At 36.3% G+C, this 16,151-nt stretch overlaps 1 protein-coding gene across 1 annotated transcript; it reads left to right on the top strand.

Annotated features, from left to right (window-relative positions):
• The first annotated feature begins 7,598 nt into the window (after positions 1-7,598).
• LOC100888482 lies at positions 7,599-14,017 on the top strand. The gene is made up of 4 exons (XM_011669096.2): positions 7,599-7,684; positions 10,462-11,108; positions 11,474-11,695; positions 12,322-14,017. Exons 2-4 carry the CDS (start codon positions 10,538-10,540, stop codon positions 13,851-13,853), a joined length of 2,325 nt encoding a protein of 774 aa, XP_011667398.2. The 5' UTR covers positions 7,599-7,684; positions 10,462-10,537; the 3' UTR covers positions 13,854-14,017.
• Positions 14,018-16,151: the final 2,134 nt, after the last annotated feature.

The raw sequence follows: 16,151 nt of genomic DNA, 5'->3' as shown, positions 1-16,151 counted from the left end.
ACGCCGTTTTGGCTCGCCGTGGCTCGCTGTTGGGCGGACCGAAACGACGTTGTACCTTCCAAACCGCAGAGATAGCGCGGTCTAGCGCGCGCTATCTCTGCGGTGTGGAAGGTACAACGTCGTTTCGGTCCGCCCAACAGCGAGCCACGGCGAGCCAAAACGGCGTGCCAGTACTGGAGCACCTCTTGGGGGTGGTCCACGAGAGATAGCGCGGCCTAGCGCGCGATAGAGCGCGCGCTAGACCGCGCTATCTCTGCCGGTGTGAACAGCCTCAAAGTGTTTAAACTTTAAACAACTCGAGTTGCTTAACATTTTAAACAGCTCTTAGATCAGGTCACCCGTTAATCCAAAGTTGTTTAAACTTTTAAACAACATGTTCACTAAAATTTTAACTGTGTATGTATGACTTCCTCCGCTGTAAATACCATTGCTTTATTTCTGAACTATATCAATTCAATTCAGAACTTTATTTCAGACTCATCTACACAAGGCAGAGGTCCATATAACATGTTACATAGATATACAGGGAGTATAAACATGATGAGTATAATAACAACAAATCTTACAAAGAGTATAACTAAACTATACTACGTACAAACAATCTAAACTCTAAGAGTAACATGTAACCTGCATCTGTAAGGTTGGTAACAGCATAACAATCTAACTCTAAGCTGTACTTGTAACTGTAAGATTAAAATAAGTACATGTATAACAATCTATTGAAGTTGTATCTTGTAACAATCTGTCTCTGCTCAACTAACCAGAACAATGAACTAATAATAAATAACTATTATACAAATATTAAAAAAAGGATACTGGAGTCCTTGGTAACAGGAACATATATATTTTAAATATAAAGCAAGATGTATATACTTTAGATAATACAGGATAAGAATCTTACAAAGAGTATAACTAAACTATACTACGTACAAACAATCTAAACTCTAAGAGTAACATGTAACCTGCATCTGTAAGGTTGGTAACAGCATAACAATCTAACTCTAAGCTGTACTTGTAACTGTAAGATTAAAATAAGTACATGTATAACAATCTATTGAAGTTGTATCTTGTAACAATCTGTCTCTGCTCAACTAACCAGAACAATGAACTAATAATAAATAACTATTATACAAATATTAAAAAAAGGATACTGGAGTCCTTGGTAACAGGAACATATATATTTTAAATATAAAGCAAGATGTATATACTTTAGATAATACAGGATAAGAAGAAATGTGATGATCAGAGAGGGAGAGGGAGGAGGTGGAAGGAAGGAAGAAGAAGAAGAAGAAGAAGAAGAAGAAGAAGAAGAAGAAGAAGAAAAAGAAAAAGATGAAGAAGAAGAAGAAGAAGAAGAAGAAGAAGAAGAAGAAGAAGATGAAGAAGAAGAAGAAGAAGAAGAAGAAGAAGAAGAAGAAGAAGAGAAAGGAGGCAGGGGAGGAGAAGGAGGACAAGAAGAAGGAAAAAGAAGAAGAAGAGGAGGAAGAGAACGAAAACAATAGTTGAATGATAGGACCGAGGAGACGACGAGGAAGAAAAAGAGAACGATAAAAGAAAAAAAGAAAAAGAAAAAATAACAAAAAGATGATTCAGGAGTTTAGGAAATAATATTCACATCATATATCTCAAGCATTAGATATTTTTGACGTATAACCTTTTAGCCAAAATGCATTAATTTGATATGCATATTAAACTTTTATTGTGTATATAGTAATTACGTATTAATCTTTGGTATCAATAATTTTAATCACTTACATTGGATTATGCCTTTATGCCTTTATGCTTATAGATGTATATTGTTTCAAAATGGGAGAACTCGCTACGCTATTTTGATGTACAAGAATAAATATATATTTATATAATGGTTTATAATAACAAATACATAGCTTATTATAACTTTCGAGATAAATTCTGTTTGGTGACTGTAATTTGAGATAGCAAGTGATTAGCAGGGAGTTGATCCCGATCGGATAAGGTTGATGTTGAGAGAGAGAGAGAGAGAGAGAGAAATTGGTTAAAAGAAAACATGGGGTCTGAATGTTGAGAAAGATACGTTTATGAAAAATGTACCTCTTAAATGTAACAAAACCAACCTTACATGATCTACGTAATGCCTTTTCGTAGATTTTCTTGACATGATCGTGACGTCACATCCCGTGTCAACTTGATCCAATAAAACAACCTAGCCCTCTACCAAATAATTATTGCGCGCGCATGGACTTACGTAAAAACGAATGTTCGGTAAAAATGCATTAAAGTGACTCCGTAACATTGTTAAAGGTTGATGAAAAATTGCTAAATTTTTGCATAAAATGTAATCTATTATATTCCTTTTACTGTACTAATCCTCTAACATGCAAAAAATCCTGGAAAAAAAAATCTTAAACCACTGAAAGATATCTATGGTTTTCTTTGAAGGCGTCACTATGCAACACCCTCTAACAGTGATTAACAGTAAATTCTCCCAACCATTTTTGAATTTTCCCAAACGTTTTCCATGAAAAACAAACAAAAAACAGGCTATCAAAAATGTATGAACACTTAAATGTCTGGAATGGTATTTAGAGCTGATTTATTGCTTTGTGACGATTTACATTCACCTAAAATGTAAATAAATTGTAATAATATAGTTGGGAGAGTTGAGGAATCTATCAGATCAGTTTTTCCAAATTTTTAGCATTATGGTCCGTTTTCACTCAAATTTTCAGATTATCTTTAAGTACATCTTGCATTGAAGTCACTACCTTAGCACCACTTTCTCTCATATGAACAAACTTTGAGTTTACATTAAACAACGCATGTACTACAAGAGTTTCATTCTTTATGAACTCTGCCTTCATATCGGAATGAGAATGGCTCACCCATTTTAAATGGTAAACGACAATATTATATTTCTCCCGACTTCCGTAGAGAATGGGAGAGTATACAAGAAAACGTTGATGTTTCTTTTCAGTACGAAGAGTGCGAAACTATTTTGTCTCGATCCTTTCTAATATTGTTCTGGAACTGAAAGACTGATGAGAGAGAGAGAGAGAGAGAGAGAGAGAGAGAGAGAGAGAGAGAGGGAGAGAGAGAGAGGGCGGAGAAAGAGAGAAAGAAAGAGAAAGACAGAGAGGATAGAGAGAGAGAGAGAGAGGGGAGAGAAAGAGAGAGAGAGAGAACGATAGAGAGAGAGAACGATAGAGAGAGAGAGAGGGGGAGAGGAAGAGAGAGAGAGGGGGGGGAGAGGAAGAGAGAGAGAGGGGAGAGAAAGAGAGAAAGACAGAGAGAGAGAGGGGGAATAACATGAGACATATATGTCTCTTGACAAGGGGCGGTACCACAAGAGGGGGTCAGGGGGGCACCCTATCATTTTCAAAAAGAAGGAAGAGGAAGAGAAGGAGGAAGAGGAAAATGAGAAGGAAAAGGAAAGGAACGTCTGTCTGCCTTCATTTCTGATTTAAACAGAGATATTCATAATATGAATATAAACAAAGTGATTGACGCATTTGCCCGGAAACATCCCCGTAAATTGGAGTTCCTTTTGACAGAAGAAAATCAAAAGTAGTGCATGTTTGTGATGCTGTGATTAGCATTTCCCATCTCTAAAGGTAAGCCAGTCTACATTTAAGCTCGTTCTTGTTAGCTGAACTTTAAACAAATCTTCAACTTCCTGACTTCAAAACTTCCACTTCAACAACCCCTGCGTCGCGCCAGCTCGACGATGGCGCTGGTGTGCTTATTCGCCGCCCTCTAACAAAATAACCTGGCGCCACCCCTGCCCCTGACGGTGAAAGGCTTAGGATGGAGGCCCTTCTCTTAATCTTCCTTCTTTTGTTTTGCTTTAGATTGTCTCTTTTCCATTTTTCCTATTCCTTTTTAAAATTATCTTAAAGGAGAAGGGGAGAGGCGGAGACTGCAGTTAGCCTCCCACAAGTATAGGCCGCTAGTCTTTTTCAATTTCAATTTATTTATGTTTCCTTTATGGCCCCTATAAGCCTGTGTCTCTTATCACTGTTGTTGGTGATGGACCATACAAGGAGGAGACTGGCCCTGGTAGCTTCATGCATGTAGAAATAGCATGCTAAGTGAGGGGTCAACCACGTGTGAGACTAGGCAAGCATCCTGGTCTACCTTCTCGTGGTGGGGGTTGTTAACCCATTGATTTCAATGGGGACGAACAGACCAGGGTGAGGCAGAAGGTAACGGGAACCCACTGTCGTAAATCTTCCCGAGAATACCACATGATGCACAGATTGAATAAGAGAAACGAGCCTTTTCAGGTGGAAGTTGAGACCCCCAGGGTGCCCACCCGTAATGCTACTGGGGAAGAGGAGGCGACAGCGGCAAGATATGCCCATGACGGTGGTACCCCAAACTCCGCCTCGGAAAGGATATCATCTGATGGCAGGACGTCAACCCCGTCTGTTGTTAACCTATGCAAGAAGAAGCAAGTACTACGTACGTTTAGGCACCTGGAATGTGAGAACAATGAACCAGCTAGGAAAACTGGAACTACTGATAAAGGAACTAAAGAGTATGAAATTAAACATAGTTGGACTAAGCGAAACCAGATGGAAAGGAGAAGGAGTACTCAAACCAAACAAAGACACCACTATTGTCTTCTGAATTTGAATTTGAATTTGAATTTGAATTTATTAACAACAACACATCACAATAATGACAGTACATATGAACAATCATACAATGCAAAAAATAATACTGATACATGTATACATAACATAAGAGTAATGTCGATTGAACAGTAATGGTTTTAAAACGATATTTTTTAGACATACATCTGCATACTATTAAATGTACAAAAGATATATACGTAAATATGTATATTACTATGTTTAGGTGAAGTTGTTAATGGGAACTAGAAGTTAGCACAAGTGCTAGTCGAGCCTAGTTCCATTCTTTGGCAAGATTTGTTTCTGTTAATTTGTTTTTACATATGAATGTAAAACTTGTTTGTTTTGTATTTACATATATACAACAAAATAATACATTATCATGTAACTTTTTTTCTTTACTAAAATGAAAAAATAAAAATAAAAAAGCTTAAGCGTTAAAGCATTATAATGAAAGAAAACAAATCTTTGCAGAAATAAAAATCATCAATGTGTTCATAAAAATGAAAAGGATGTCTTAATAAAAATAATCATACACATGTACGTACATGCACAAATCCTGTAAAAGCTTAAGGCCGCTATAATCGTTAACAAGGAAGTGCATACATGTATAAAAGGAAGACAAGTAATATAAAAGGAAAAAAACGAAGGGGGATGGGATTGAGCCCACGTCATTTACATAGAAGGTAGGTGGAAAGAAGTCTCCGAAAAGATAACCTCGATGTTTTTAATCTAATTTCATCTGGGAGATCATTCCACAGCTTTGTTCCTACAAATGAAAAACAAAATTGCCCTTGCGTTGTCTAACATTTTGGTTGATAGAGTAAGCCACTTTCTTTTCTCCTAGTTGCATATCTGTGCTGTATCATCTGACAATAATCCACTAAAGAGTGTGGTAAAAAACTTTTTACCAAATCGTTCATAAATGTTGATACAAGAAGTTCATGAAGTTGAAAAATATTTAAAATGTTTAGACTTTGAAAAGGAGCTTTGGAGTCTGTCCTAAGTGGACTGAATGTAATTGCTCTCATTGCCATTTTTTTACTTAAATATATACAATCTAGATTACTTTTGTAAGTGCTCCCCATACTTCTACTCCATAAGAGAGGTGAGGCTGTATAAAAGCCTTATATAATAACACAAGAATATTCTTTGGAACAAAATGTCTAAGTTTAAACAGAATACCTACTTTCTTTCTTAATTTGTTTATTGTCTGAATTTGTTCTTTCCATGAAAGATGACAATCAATTTCAATTCCTACAAATGATGCAACAGATACCTCTTTAATATCTGATCTTGATATACTCACAGATACTTTTTTGTCTATTGATCTACCTTTGGATTTCATAATCATATAGTTTGTTTTCTGTAGGTTAATTGTGACTTCATTTGCATTACACCATTCCTGCACCTTCATTAAATTTTCACTTACAATTTCTAAATCAATTTCTTTTTGTCTAGGATTAAAAGTATGAAAAAGATTTGAGTCATCAGCAAATAATCTGAAATTGAAAAAGTTTGTGGAGTTAGGTAAGTCATTTATATATATATATATATATATATATATATATATATATATATATATATATATAGTAAAAAATAATGTTTGGTCCAAGAACGGAGCCTTGAGGGACACCACATGTTATATTCAATTTCAAAGACATTTTGTCTTTATATTGTATAAACTGTGATCGTTTACACAAATAATCTTCAAACCATTGCAAGGGGAGGGGGGGTGGTAAGCCGGGCATCTACTGTATATGATTGCACTTTACGTCTGGGCTATCATGCCTTGCAAATATAACGAAAAATTATTCTGAAGTTTATGAAGTGCTTGTTTGCGCACGTCGCGCAACTACTCTTAATGATCGTGACATAATACGTGTAGGCTATACAGTTATACATACATACAAAAATAACTCATTTCTCATGCATTATGCTGAAATTGAAACAATCACATTTTTTTGTCTTCTTCTTCTTCCTTTTTTTTTCTAATCTCAGGGGGGGGGGGGGATATTTGTACAGGCCATCCCCCTCCCCCTCCCTAAGAGGGGGGGGGGGATGCACCCCCCCCCCGGATTTACGCCCCTAGTTGGAAGCTTGTCGAATAAAAATCAATCAATCAATCAATCTGTCGCGGATGTTTGTTTTTTTTTTTTCAATGATATTTTATTTTCTCCATTGCTTTTCACAAACAATAACAAAAATTATAATAACAAACAATAACAAAATCAATACATAAAATAATCTGCATTTTAATTAATATTATTATATAGAATATGGTTTTACATTCACAGCTAAATAATACAGAACTTTTACTATTTACATCAAATAAAGCATGAAACATGCTAAATATGGAAGGCATGAACATAAAAAGGCATTAAAAAAAAATATTTTAAAAAACTATTTGCCTCATATTTTGTCCATGTAATCTCTTTTTTTTTTTTCATGGGATGCATTATGGACAACTCCCGGGACAACTCAGATGAATATGAAATACAAACTCATTTGATCACAAGTTTATTCTAAATAAAAACTAAATGTGAACCTATGTAATTCATGTATACACGGTATAAACATTACATACAATATACTACGCAATAACTAAACTAAACTTTTGAGAACTTAAAAGTTGCATCGGTTTGCGACTTTAAAATATTGTAACAGAAAAGACCAATGGCAATGAGTGTTGAAGATATTCCTATAATGTTTTAAACAAAAGATAGCGCTAGACCACATTTGACAATTTTTTTTTCCTTTCTTTCTCTCCAATGATATTTCATTTTCTCCATTGCTTTTCACAAACAATAACAAAATCAATACATAAAATAATCTGCATGTTAATATTATTATATAGAATATGATTTTTCATTCACATCTAAATAATACAAATTAACTTTTGCTATTTACATCAAATAAAGCATGAAACATGCATGCATGGATGTACTAGCATCTAGCATGCGCTGGAGAACCATCTGACAACAGATGGCGGCAGATTTGTAATGAATTGGCATTGGTTGAACTCTTGAACTCGAGTTGAAGAATACGACAATAGATACATCAAAAGGAAGGTACAAATTGACAGATGTTCTTTATTTTTGATGCATTTATAAACTTGAGCTAAAATATGATTTCCAATTAGAGTTGTTAAGAGTTGTGTAAAGGCGCTGGTGAGGATTTCTTGAGTAATATTGTGTTATCGTGGGTAGAGTCTATATCTGTCTCGATATATTTCCTTGGTCCCACTTGTTCATATTTTTGATGTAGACTAGAATGAAGATAAGGATAACTTAATGGAAAAGTTAGATCTGTGGTTGGCGTTGCGTCACGCGTAAAACATAGCAGCGTTACTCACCTGGCTGTGTATAAAGTTGGGCGACATTCTATTGCAGTATGTTCACGTAGGCCTCTATGTAGCACTACATTCTGACTTATGGATCCTGCTGAGCTGAGTATCGTCGTAGAACTAGAAGTGTAGATCTAGTACAGTAGTAGTAGACCTCTAGTCTGTATTGGCACTCCAGCAAGGCATAGAGAGTCGATGCTAATGCGTATTGACCTCTAGGCTAGCACTGCATGCTTGCTGTTACTGTTAGGAAGGTATTTTTAGACCCGTACACAAATACACACACCACACAATATTGCATAGACTCTACACAATCATGTCGATGCAGCTGTAAGCAAAGTTTGACACTAGACTTGATCTACAATTTGAATTTTTAAATTATTCTTTTTATTAAACATCAGTAAGTTTAAAAAAATGTATTTTACTGCTATTTAGGTGGTATCAATTGTCACTAAAGTACCGATTTTGAGTGAAATTAGTTGAGTTTTGTACAGTGGTGTTTGAAATGTTGAGAATCAAAAGCACAGCTTTTACTACACAGCCAGGATAGTGATGCTCCTATGTGTGTGTATTGGTGGGTCAGCAAAATGTCTGTTTGAGTTTGGACACATCCACGCTAACTTTATGATAGCCTAGCTACTCTCCAACGCAATGGTTTGAATTAAATTAAAAAACAGTTTAGACCTCTAATGGAATAATGAATCAATGACAATGTTGATGACAAAATAATTAACAAATGGAACTTACAAGTTTCGTTTTTGAAAATTTCCATCGTTTTGCAGATATTTCAGCATTTAGGCGATTTGGTCAACCGCATTCAGCAGTTACGTTTTGCCTTTTTCTAATTTAAATGACGTTTTTGTCAAAATGAAGGGAAATCTCTATGCCCGATTACATTGCTTGTTTATCATTGCTGTCGAACATGATCGGTTATTAAATACTAAAGGTAAAGACCATTATTGGAAATGCCCCAATTTCAAAAAATTAATTGGAAGCTCTCATAACCAATCATGTGAAAGAATATGTTTTGACTAATACATGATGATAAAAAATTTGCTGGGAAACCGCCTACTAATTCATATATTTGGTAAATTTGTTTCTCTCATGGTCTGTGAGAGATATAGGGTAGTCCCATATACATGTACATCTTTCTGTGTATAGTGCTTGTAACTTTACGAAGAATGGGCCAAATTTCTTATCATTTTGATGATTCCAGAACCTTGCAGATGCTAGATGCTAGATGATCAACCTTTTCTGATCGATTCCACAACGTTTCTTTCACAATGCAATGGCATGACCATAACTGGTCTTTACCTTTAACACAGTTAGGTAGTTGCTTTGCTATGAAACTGCCGGCGAAACACACAGGAATGTGAGAAAAATTAATGATTTTTGGTTGGAGTGTAAATGCACCTCAAGATGGTAAATTGAATGACAGTGATAGTGATGGATGAAAATAAGCATTCATGATGGGAATAAGGCTTGCTTGCATGAAAATAACATTCTTTAATTTGTTTTGCATTGAACTCTAAGCAGATTTTTGGGGCTCTTTTATGACTTTCAGGATCTCTTTTGGGCATTTTGAGGGTTAATTCGCTCAGAGCCCCCGTGTATTTTTTTCACTGATTTCTATTCTTCTGAAATGACTGATTACCATCCTGATGACTTCACTTCTTCAGTATTTGAATTTCTCTGGTCATCATATCATTTCTCTAAACCTAAGAGGATTTGGGAATAATTATGGATAAACAAATATTCCATTTCATGCATTCATGTATGCTGAGCGGCCAACTTTAAAGAGAAGGTTGAGTTCTGGGAAGAGGTGAAAAATAATTTGCGAGCGTTATCATTCTTATTATGCAAGTGTGGAAGAACATCAGATAAGACATGTTCTCTGAAAAGCATGGCTCTTCAAATGCCTTCATATTCTAAATATGTCGTGTAACATCGTAAAAATCCAGGGTAGGATTTTTACGCCACGTGTTCGTGTAGTCCCATCTTTCTGTTTACAGTGTTTGTAACTTTACCAAGACTGGGCCAAATTTCTTATCATTTTGTTGATTCCAGAACCTTGCAATACACACAAATTCTTATATATGCTAGATGAACAACCTTTTCTGGTCGATTCCACACCGTTTCTTTCACAATGCAATCGCAAGACCAGAACTCAACTTTATCTTTAATGATTGTAAGCTCATTGTAAATATAGGTATGGTTGATGAGCATTATCTGTGCCTATTTTTTTTGTTTTTTTTGTTGAAATTTCTATAAGATTTTTATTTTTATGGAGGGAGGGGGTAACCAGTGGTTCAAATTGATTTATTTCTCTTCTACAATCAACATTTAACAAAGCAGGTCATGTAATGTACTTTTTAAAGCTGGGTAGGGCTGTTATATTTGATTACATGTTGTCATTTTGATTAATCAGAGCTCTGTTATTTAGAATATTTCAGGCCTTCTTGTCAATAATTTTTTATCTATATTTTCCTTTATGTTTTACAGGACAATATTCCAATGAGGATCCTTGTTGTGAGCCATTTCTCGTAAATCTCCAAACAATAATTACATCTGAAAGGCGATGCCGCAGAGGGCTCGCCTGTTCTCCTGTAGATTCTGTCACCACCCGTTCTACAGCCAGCACAGATTGGAGACCCACGAACGCATCCACACAGGCAATAAGCCCCATCAATGCCCTCTCTGTTACAGGGCCTTCACCCAAGCAATGTACCTCCGATTTCACCTAGAACAGATCCACGGTGGCTCACAGGAGCAGGCCGAAGTCATGGTCCATTCGGTGTCAAGTCTACAAACCAGTACAGTCCTCGATGCTGTTGTTGGTGCCGAAAACGAGAGGACTCAACATTTTAACAGAAGTATTGATTTACAGCATGAGACTTCCTGTGGTATGGAAGAGGAGAGTATGACTCTTCCCCTCGACCGGAGGATCAAGCAAGAATCATCTCCTGAACCCGTAGCAGATATAATGGACTTTGCCCCACTCTTCCTTGTTGAGGACTTATCTGTCGATGCAATGAACCAGCCAGTGACTTCCATTGATGTCAGCACCAGCTATGAAACCAGCTCACAGCGTTCACTACAATCCAGCTTCTCTTCACGTGACAACTCTGGCCTACCCCTTAAAGATAAAGGTGAGTTCTGGTCATGCGATTGCATTGTGAAAGAAAGGTGTGGAATGGATCAGAAAAGTTGATCATGTAGCATGTAAGTATTGATGTGCACTGCAAGGTTCTGGAGTCATCAAAATCATAATAAATTTGGCCCAGTCTCGGTAAAGTATACAGCACTGTACATACACAGAAAGATGTATATGAGACTTCACAAATGGTGTCAGGGCTAGCTTACCTTGATTTCCTTATCTTTCTATGCTCATTACTCAGCCAGTATACATTTTCTTCCAAAATTGTTTGGCCCATGACATTTATTTGTAATCTTGAATATTCAGTGTAAGTTTCGTTTGATTTTGTGAAAATTCATTTTTTTTTTTTTTAACCAGAACTCAAGGTTATCTTTAAGTCCAAGGACATCACTGGCTCAGATCATCAGCCCTCTGACGCTGAAGATACATGTAGAGCTGACTCGGACCATCTGCCCTCTGCTAGCAAAGCTAAAGCTGACTTAGATGATGTAGAGTTTCCCATTCCAAGAAAGATCAGGAAGCAACAGACGCCCCAGAAGACCATCCTTGATGACGAAGGGATGGAGACAGGTGTCACAGGTACATAGTTTATCTTAAGAGGAGGGGGTTGGGAGGGTGTTATAATCAGGATTGGATTGGATTTTACGATTCAACACAAAGTCAAGGGAAAAAAGGGCTTAAAGCAACCAGTTCTGTATGTTGGCAAGACTAAACAATTTCATAATTGTGTGTCCCATATCTGAAGTGTATTGGAAAATTGATCACTGTCAACTCTAAAGTATCTTATTTCATTTATATTTTCACTGATTCAAGGTATTACATATATGTAGGGGTTTCTACTTGTATGATTCTCAGGTAATCTTTAATGTAATTGGTAACATCTAAATACTTTGTCTCCATTAGTTGAGAATTAATGGTACACCAATGGTATACTACTTGTTATTAGAATTGGGATTAGATAATCAGAAACATGCATTTTGAACATATTAAAATCAATAATGATGGATTACCTCATAAGCTGGAGCATTCCTAGATACCCAAAAATATCATGACATATCCCAAATATGATGGAGCCTCGATTGCCTTTAAGCTTTGCCAACAGAGCCTTGTAGTTGTTACTATTCCAGAAAGCAGTTGAGTAATTTAGTTCTATGACTGAGTATCGATTCTTAGTTCTGTAATGCAATGTTTTATCTTTGATGTAGGTTTCATGGCCCTTTGCAGCGAGTCTCCACCTTGCCTGATACCCAGTGAGACACATGAGAAGAAACAGGGATCCCCCAGCCCTAAAGACCACTCAAACGCTGCTTCTTGCCAAGCAACATCTTTTGAAGACGATGCCAATCATGGAACTTCATCGGCTGATCAGGTTTTTGAAAAGACTGGTAACACATCTCAATCTTGCCAATCTATTGTACATGATACCCAAATTCATTCACATAAACATAAGTCAGGTGCTGTCATGCTAGGCACTCCCAATCTTGTGGAGAGTAATTGTGATGACGTTGGTTTTTCTATCTTGCCTGAAGTCCCACGAAAGAGAAAGATATTGACGTGTGACCTCTGCGATGAAACGTTTACGGGTACCTTGTTCCTCAGATCCCATTTCCGAGTTGTACATGGGGCAGAGATTATAGGAATTGACAGTGATGATGATTGCGCTACAGATCAAGAAAAGGCAGAGGAAACATGTGAGAGTAATGGTGCAGTTAAATTTCCAATGCCCAAGAAAGCAAAAAAATGTGATGTAGTTTCTAAGCGAGGAAAAAAGGGACGAGGAAGACCCAAAGGGTCTAAAAATAAGCCTCAAGGTTCCAAAGAAAGCGCTTCATTGCATATTGGCAACAACAAGGCAAAGGTGAGAGTAAAAACAGAATACACCTCGGAATCCAGTAATTCTTCCACCGTTCCAAGGGCAGGTCAAAAAATAGGAAGACCTCCCAAGTATAAAATTCAGTTAAATTCAATCCATGTGGAGCCATCAAAAACTGGCTCCGTGCAGCCAAATTTGCCCTATGCGCCATCCCCCCAGTCAATCACAAACTCTGTCATTGGCACCCTTATGATTCAACCTTTGAAGTTTTCCAATGAGGAGTTGGAGCCATTTATAGAGAACAACCTTGAAAAGGAAAGAAAGAACCCAGGTAACATGTCCGGAGCTTTCAAATGTGAAATATGTACAAAAGAGTTTGTCCGAAAGGATGATCTCCGACGCCACATCCGCTCGCACACAGGGGAGCAACCCTATGCCTGTTCCACCTGTGGTAGAAAATTTGGGGATTTCGCTCACCTACGGGACCACGAAAGACTACATTCTGCTTCTAAAGAGTATGTTTGTAAAGTATGTGGCATGAGATTTGCCCAATCAAGCGGGCTTTATTCACATTCTCGGACACATGAAAAAAGACAGTATGGTTGCAGGGTGTGCTCTAAGAAATTCACACGCAAGAGCGATGTGCAGCGCCATCTGCGAACCCACACCGACCTCAAACAGTTTCGCTGTGATATTTGCCATCAGAGCTTTGATTTGGAGCGATTGCTGGAAGACCATGCCAAACTACATTCTGAAGAGAGGAGACACGTCTGCTCAGAATGTGGGATGAGGTTTGCAGGACGGAATGGTTTGCACTCTCATTTCAAGATCCATGTCGACAAGAAATACGAGTGTGGTGTTTGCTGTAAGAAGTTTGCTCGAAATTCAGACTGGCATCGACACATGAAAACCCATAAATGTTGATAATATCCAAGTAGACATGTTAAATGATTAATTTGTTTTCATGAACACCATTGTGAGTATTTTGACAAAATTAATATTGAGGTACAATAAATTGAACTTTAATAATGACCATACACCATATATGTAAGGGGGATATCACAAACATGTCTGTATGTCCTACAAACCTACAAACAAAAATAAGGATAGACAAAATTGAAACGAGAGATACAGTAAGACTGAGATATGTTGAGCATATTTTTCCAGTCAAGTGTTTGGTAGGAGAAACCTCCCAAAATAGAGAAATAGGATGTAGAAATATATGTAAATGATAGAAAAAATAACAAGGATATTGAATATAAATGTTTATACAAGTGTTTGATCTCAGATCTCTAATTATACATAAAACTCAAATTTGTGAATTAAACATTTGATTATTAAGTAGTTGGGTACGCCTTTCTAATTTGATGTGCACTAGCTAGAACAGACTTTGTTTCCTTTTCTCTTTAGAGTACTGTATCCTTAGATGATGCAATATATAAATTCAATGGTTTATTAGTAAATATTACCCTCAAATTGTGATTGTCATGTCAGTATGTCAAATCATAAATTTGGTATTTCCCCTATAATGTAACAATTTAAGTTGAGACAAAATCACAGCTTGTGTATAGTTCTCCTGATATTTTCAAACTATAGGAGTGCAAATACATGTTGATTTATTATGAATGTTAATTTCAGATTTCTTTTTTGTACAGTAAACATGTAAATATTGTTTGTCATTTTTCATTATCTAAATACTTAAATGTTCAGTATTTTTACAGTGTAGTTTTTACTTTCAATGTGTACTTTTGTAGCTTTTATTTCCATTGTGTATTTTAGTATTGTTATGGTTTATACAGTATTAGAATTCAATTTCATTTTTCATTGCTGGGACCCATTGCAGAAAACTTACCATTGATGGCGACTTTGCCATCAATATCAAGTACTTAACAGTCAATCAAAACAAAGTTTCCATGGACATTACCATCAATTGTAAATTTTGTTTTTCAACAGGCCCTGGATACAGACTGCAAGAGCAACAGATATTGTACCTATTATTGATCATGTCAATTGATGAAATCCTCTAAAAAGCAGCAACTCATATTTCACTGATGATGTGTGTCACTATACATAATCATTTAATCACTCCAGTGATATCATTTGTTTAATTCATAGTATACATTTTAGATTTTTTAAATATTAGTGCTACCCCATACTTCAATTCATAATGTAATGGCAGACTGTGACGTAAAATCAAAATTGTCTTTTTGTCTGATTGTACTAAACATACTGATAGCATATTTTAACAGAGTATTTTTCAATTTAGCTCGCAAAAAGGAGTCCTTGTCTGGAGAAGACAGGTTGAATAAAAAAACCTTTCATGATTAAAGGCCTTCAACTAATATTCCCTGAAAGAGGACTAGTGAGGATAGTGATCTACATGTATTACCATTCGCAGATAGCTGTCATTGTGATGGGGAATGAACAGGCTTTCTATGTAACCAGAGCAAAATGTGTGACATTTTATTTCCGCAAAACATCATTGTTGAGGAGGAAACACTCCTGGACAATAGCAATTCATTCTGAAGGACTTTACTTGTTAATGTTCCCATCATTGACATAATTACCAACTGTCCTTTGTAGGAGGAATTATGCCTATTCTGATCTTCAAACAAATCTAACAAACCCTACATGTAGATTCCTCTCATTTTCTTTTTCTCTTTTAAAAATGTACAAATAGACGATTTTCCTAATTTTCTCTCAAGAGACTTGCTCAAGAGATTTTTGCTGTGAAACGTTGGCAGATATATGTACACATGTATTTAGCCTGTCTATTGATGACCGGTATAACCAAACTTCTGTAATACTATCACTTTGTACTCACGTCCTTTGGTAAAAACGCTAAAGGGGAAGTCTACCCTGATACGAAGCAGAAAATGAAAGGAACAAATGGGCAACATTGTGACATATCTTGCGAGGTCCTCTCCAATTTGCTCTACATATAATTTCATAAATTTTCATTAACTTCGTTATTGATGACAGAATAATTTTTTCCCTTCCATACAGGGATGGTTTATAAAACCACATTTGCAATAACTGTAATAAGGGTGCATGTATGATCTTATCAAAAATCATTTAGGGAAAATGTTAATTTCTGATTTGTTTTAGTACAGAGCAAATGGGAGAAGAGCTGGCAAGATACGTCATAGAGTTGCCAATTTGTGTTTGATTGACCGCAACTCACAAAAACTCATAACTTTCTTTTTTTAAATCAGAATTTGC

This window comes from Strongylocentrotus purpuratus, unplaced genomic scaffold (genome assembly GCF_000002235.5).
Source record: "Strongylocentrotus purpuratus isolate Spur 01 unplaced genomic scaffold, Spur_5.0 spur5_scaffold_1, whole genome shotgun sequence".
In the NCBI taxonomy this organism is placed as follows: Eukaryota; Metazoa; Echinodermata; class Echinoidea; order Camarodonta; family Strongylocentrotidae; genus Strongylocentrotus; species Strongylocentrotus purpuratus.
The sequence above is the reverse complement of the archived record's forward strand: the minus strand, read 5'-3'. Positions and strand labels throughout refer to the sequence as shown.

Excerpts from the sequence above, each read along its gene's own strand:
- LOC100888482 (XM_011669096.2), top strand. The coding sequence starts at position 10,538 with ATGCCGCAGAGGGCTCGCCTGTTCTCCTGTAGATTCTGTCACCACCCG. Across the intron at positions 11,109-11,473 it reads CCTACCCCTTAAAGATAAAG|AACTCAAGGTTATCTTTAAG; the intron begins GTGAGTTCTGGT and ends TTTTTTAACCAG. Across the intron at positions 11,696-12,321 it reads GATGGAGACAGGTGTCACAG|GTTTCATGGCCCTTTGCAGC; the intron begins GTACATAGTTTA and ends TCTTTGATGTAG.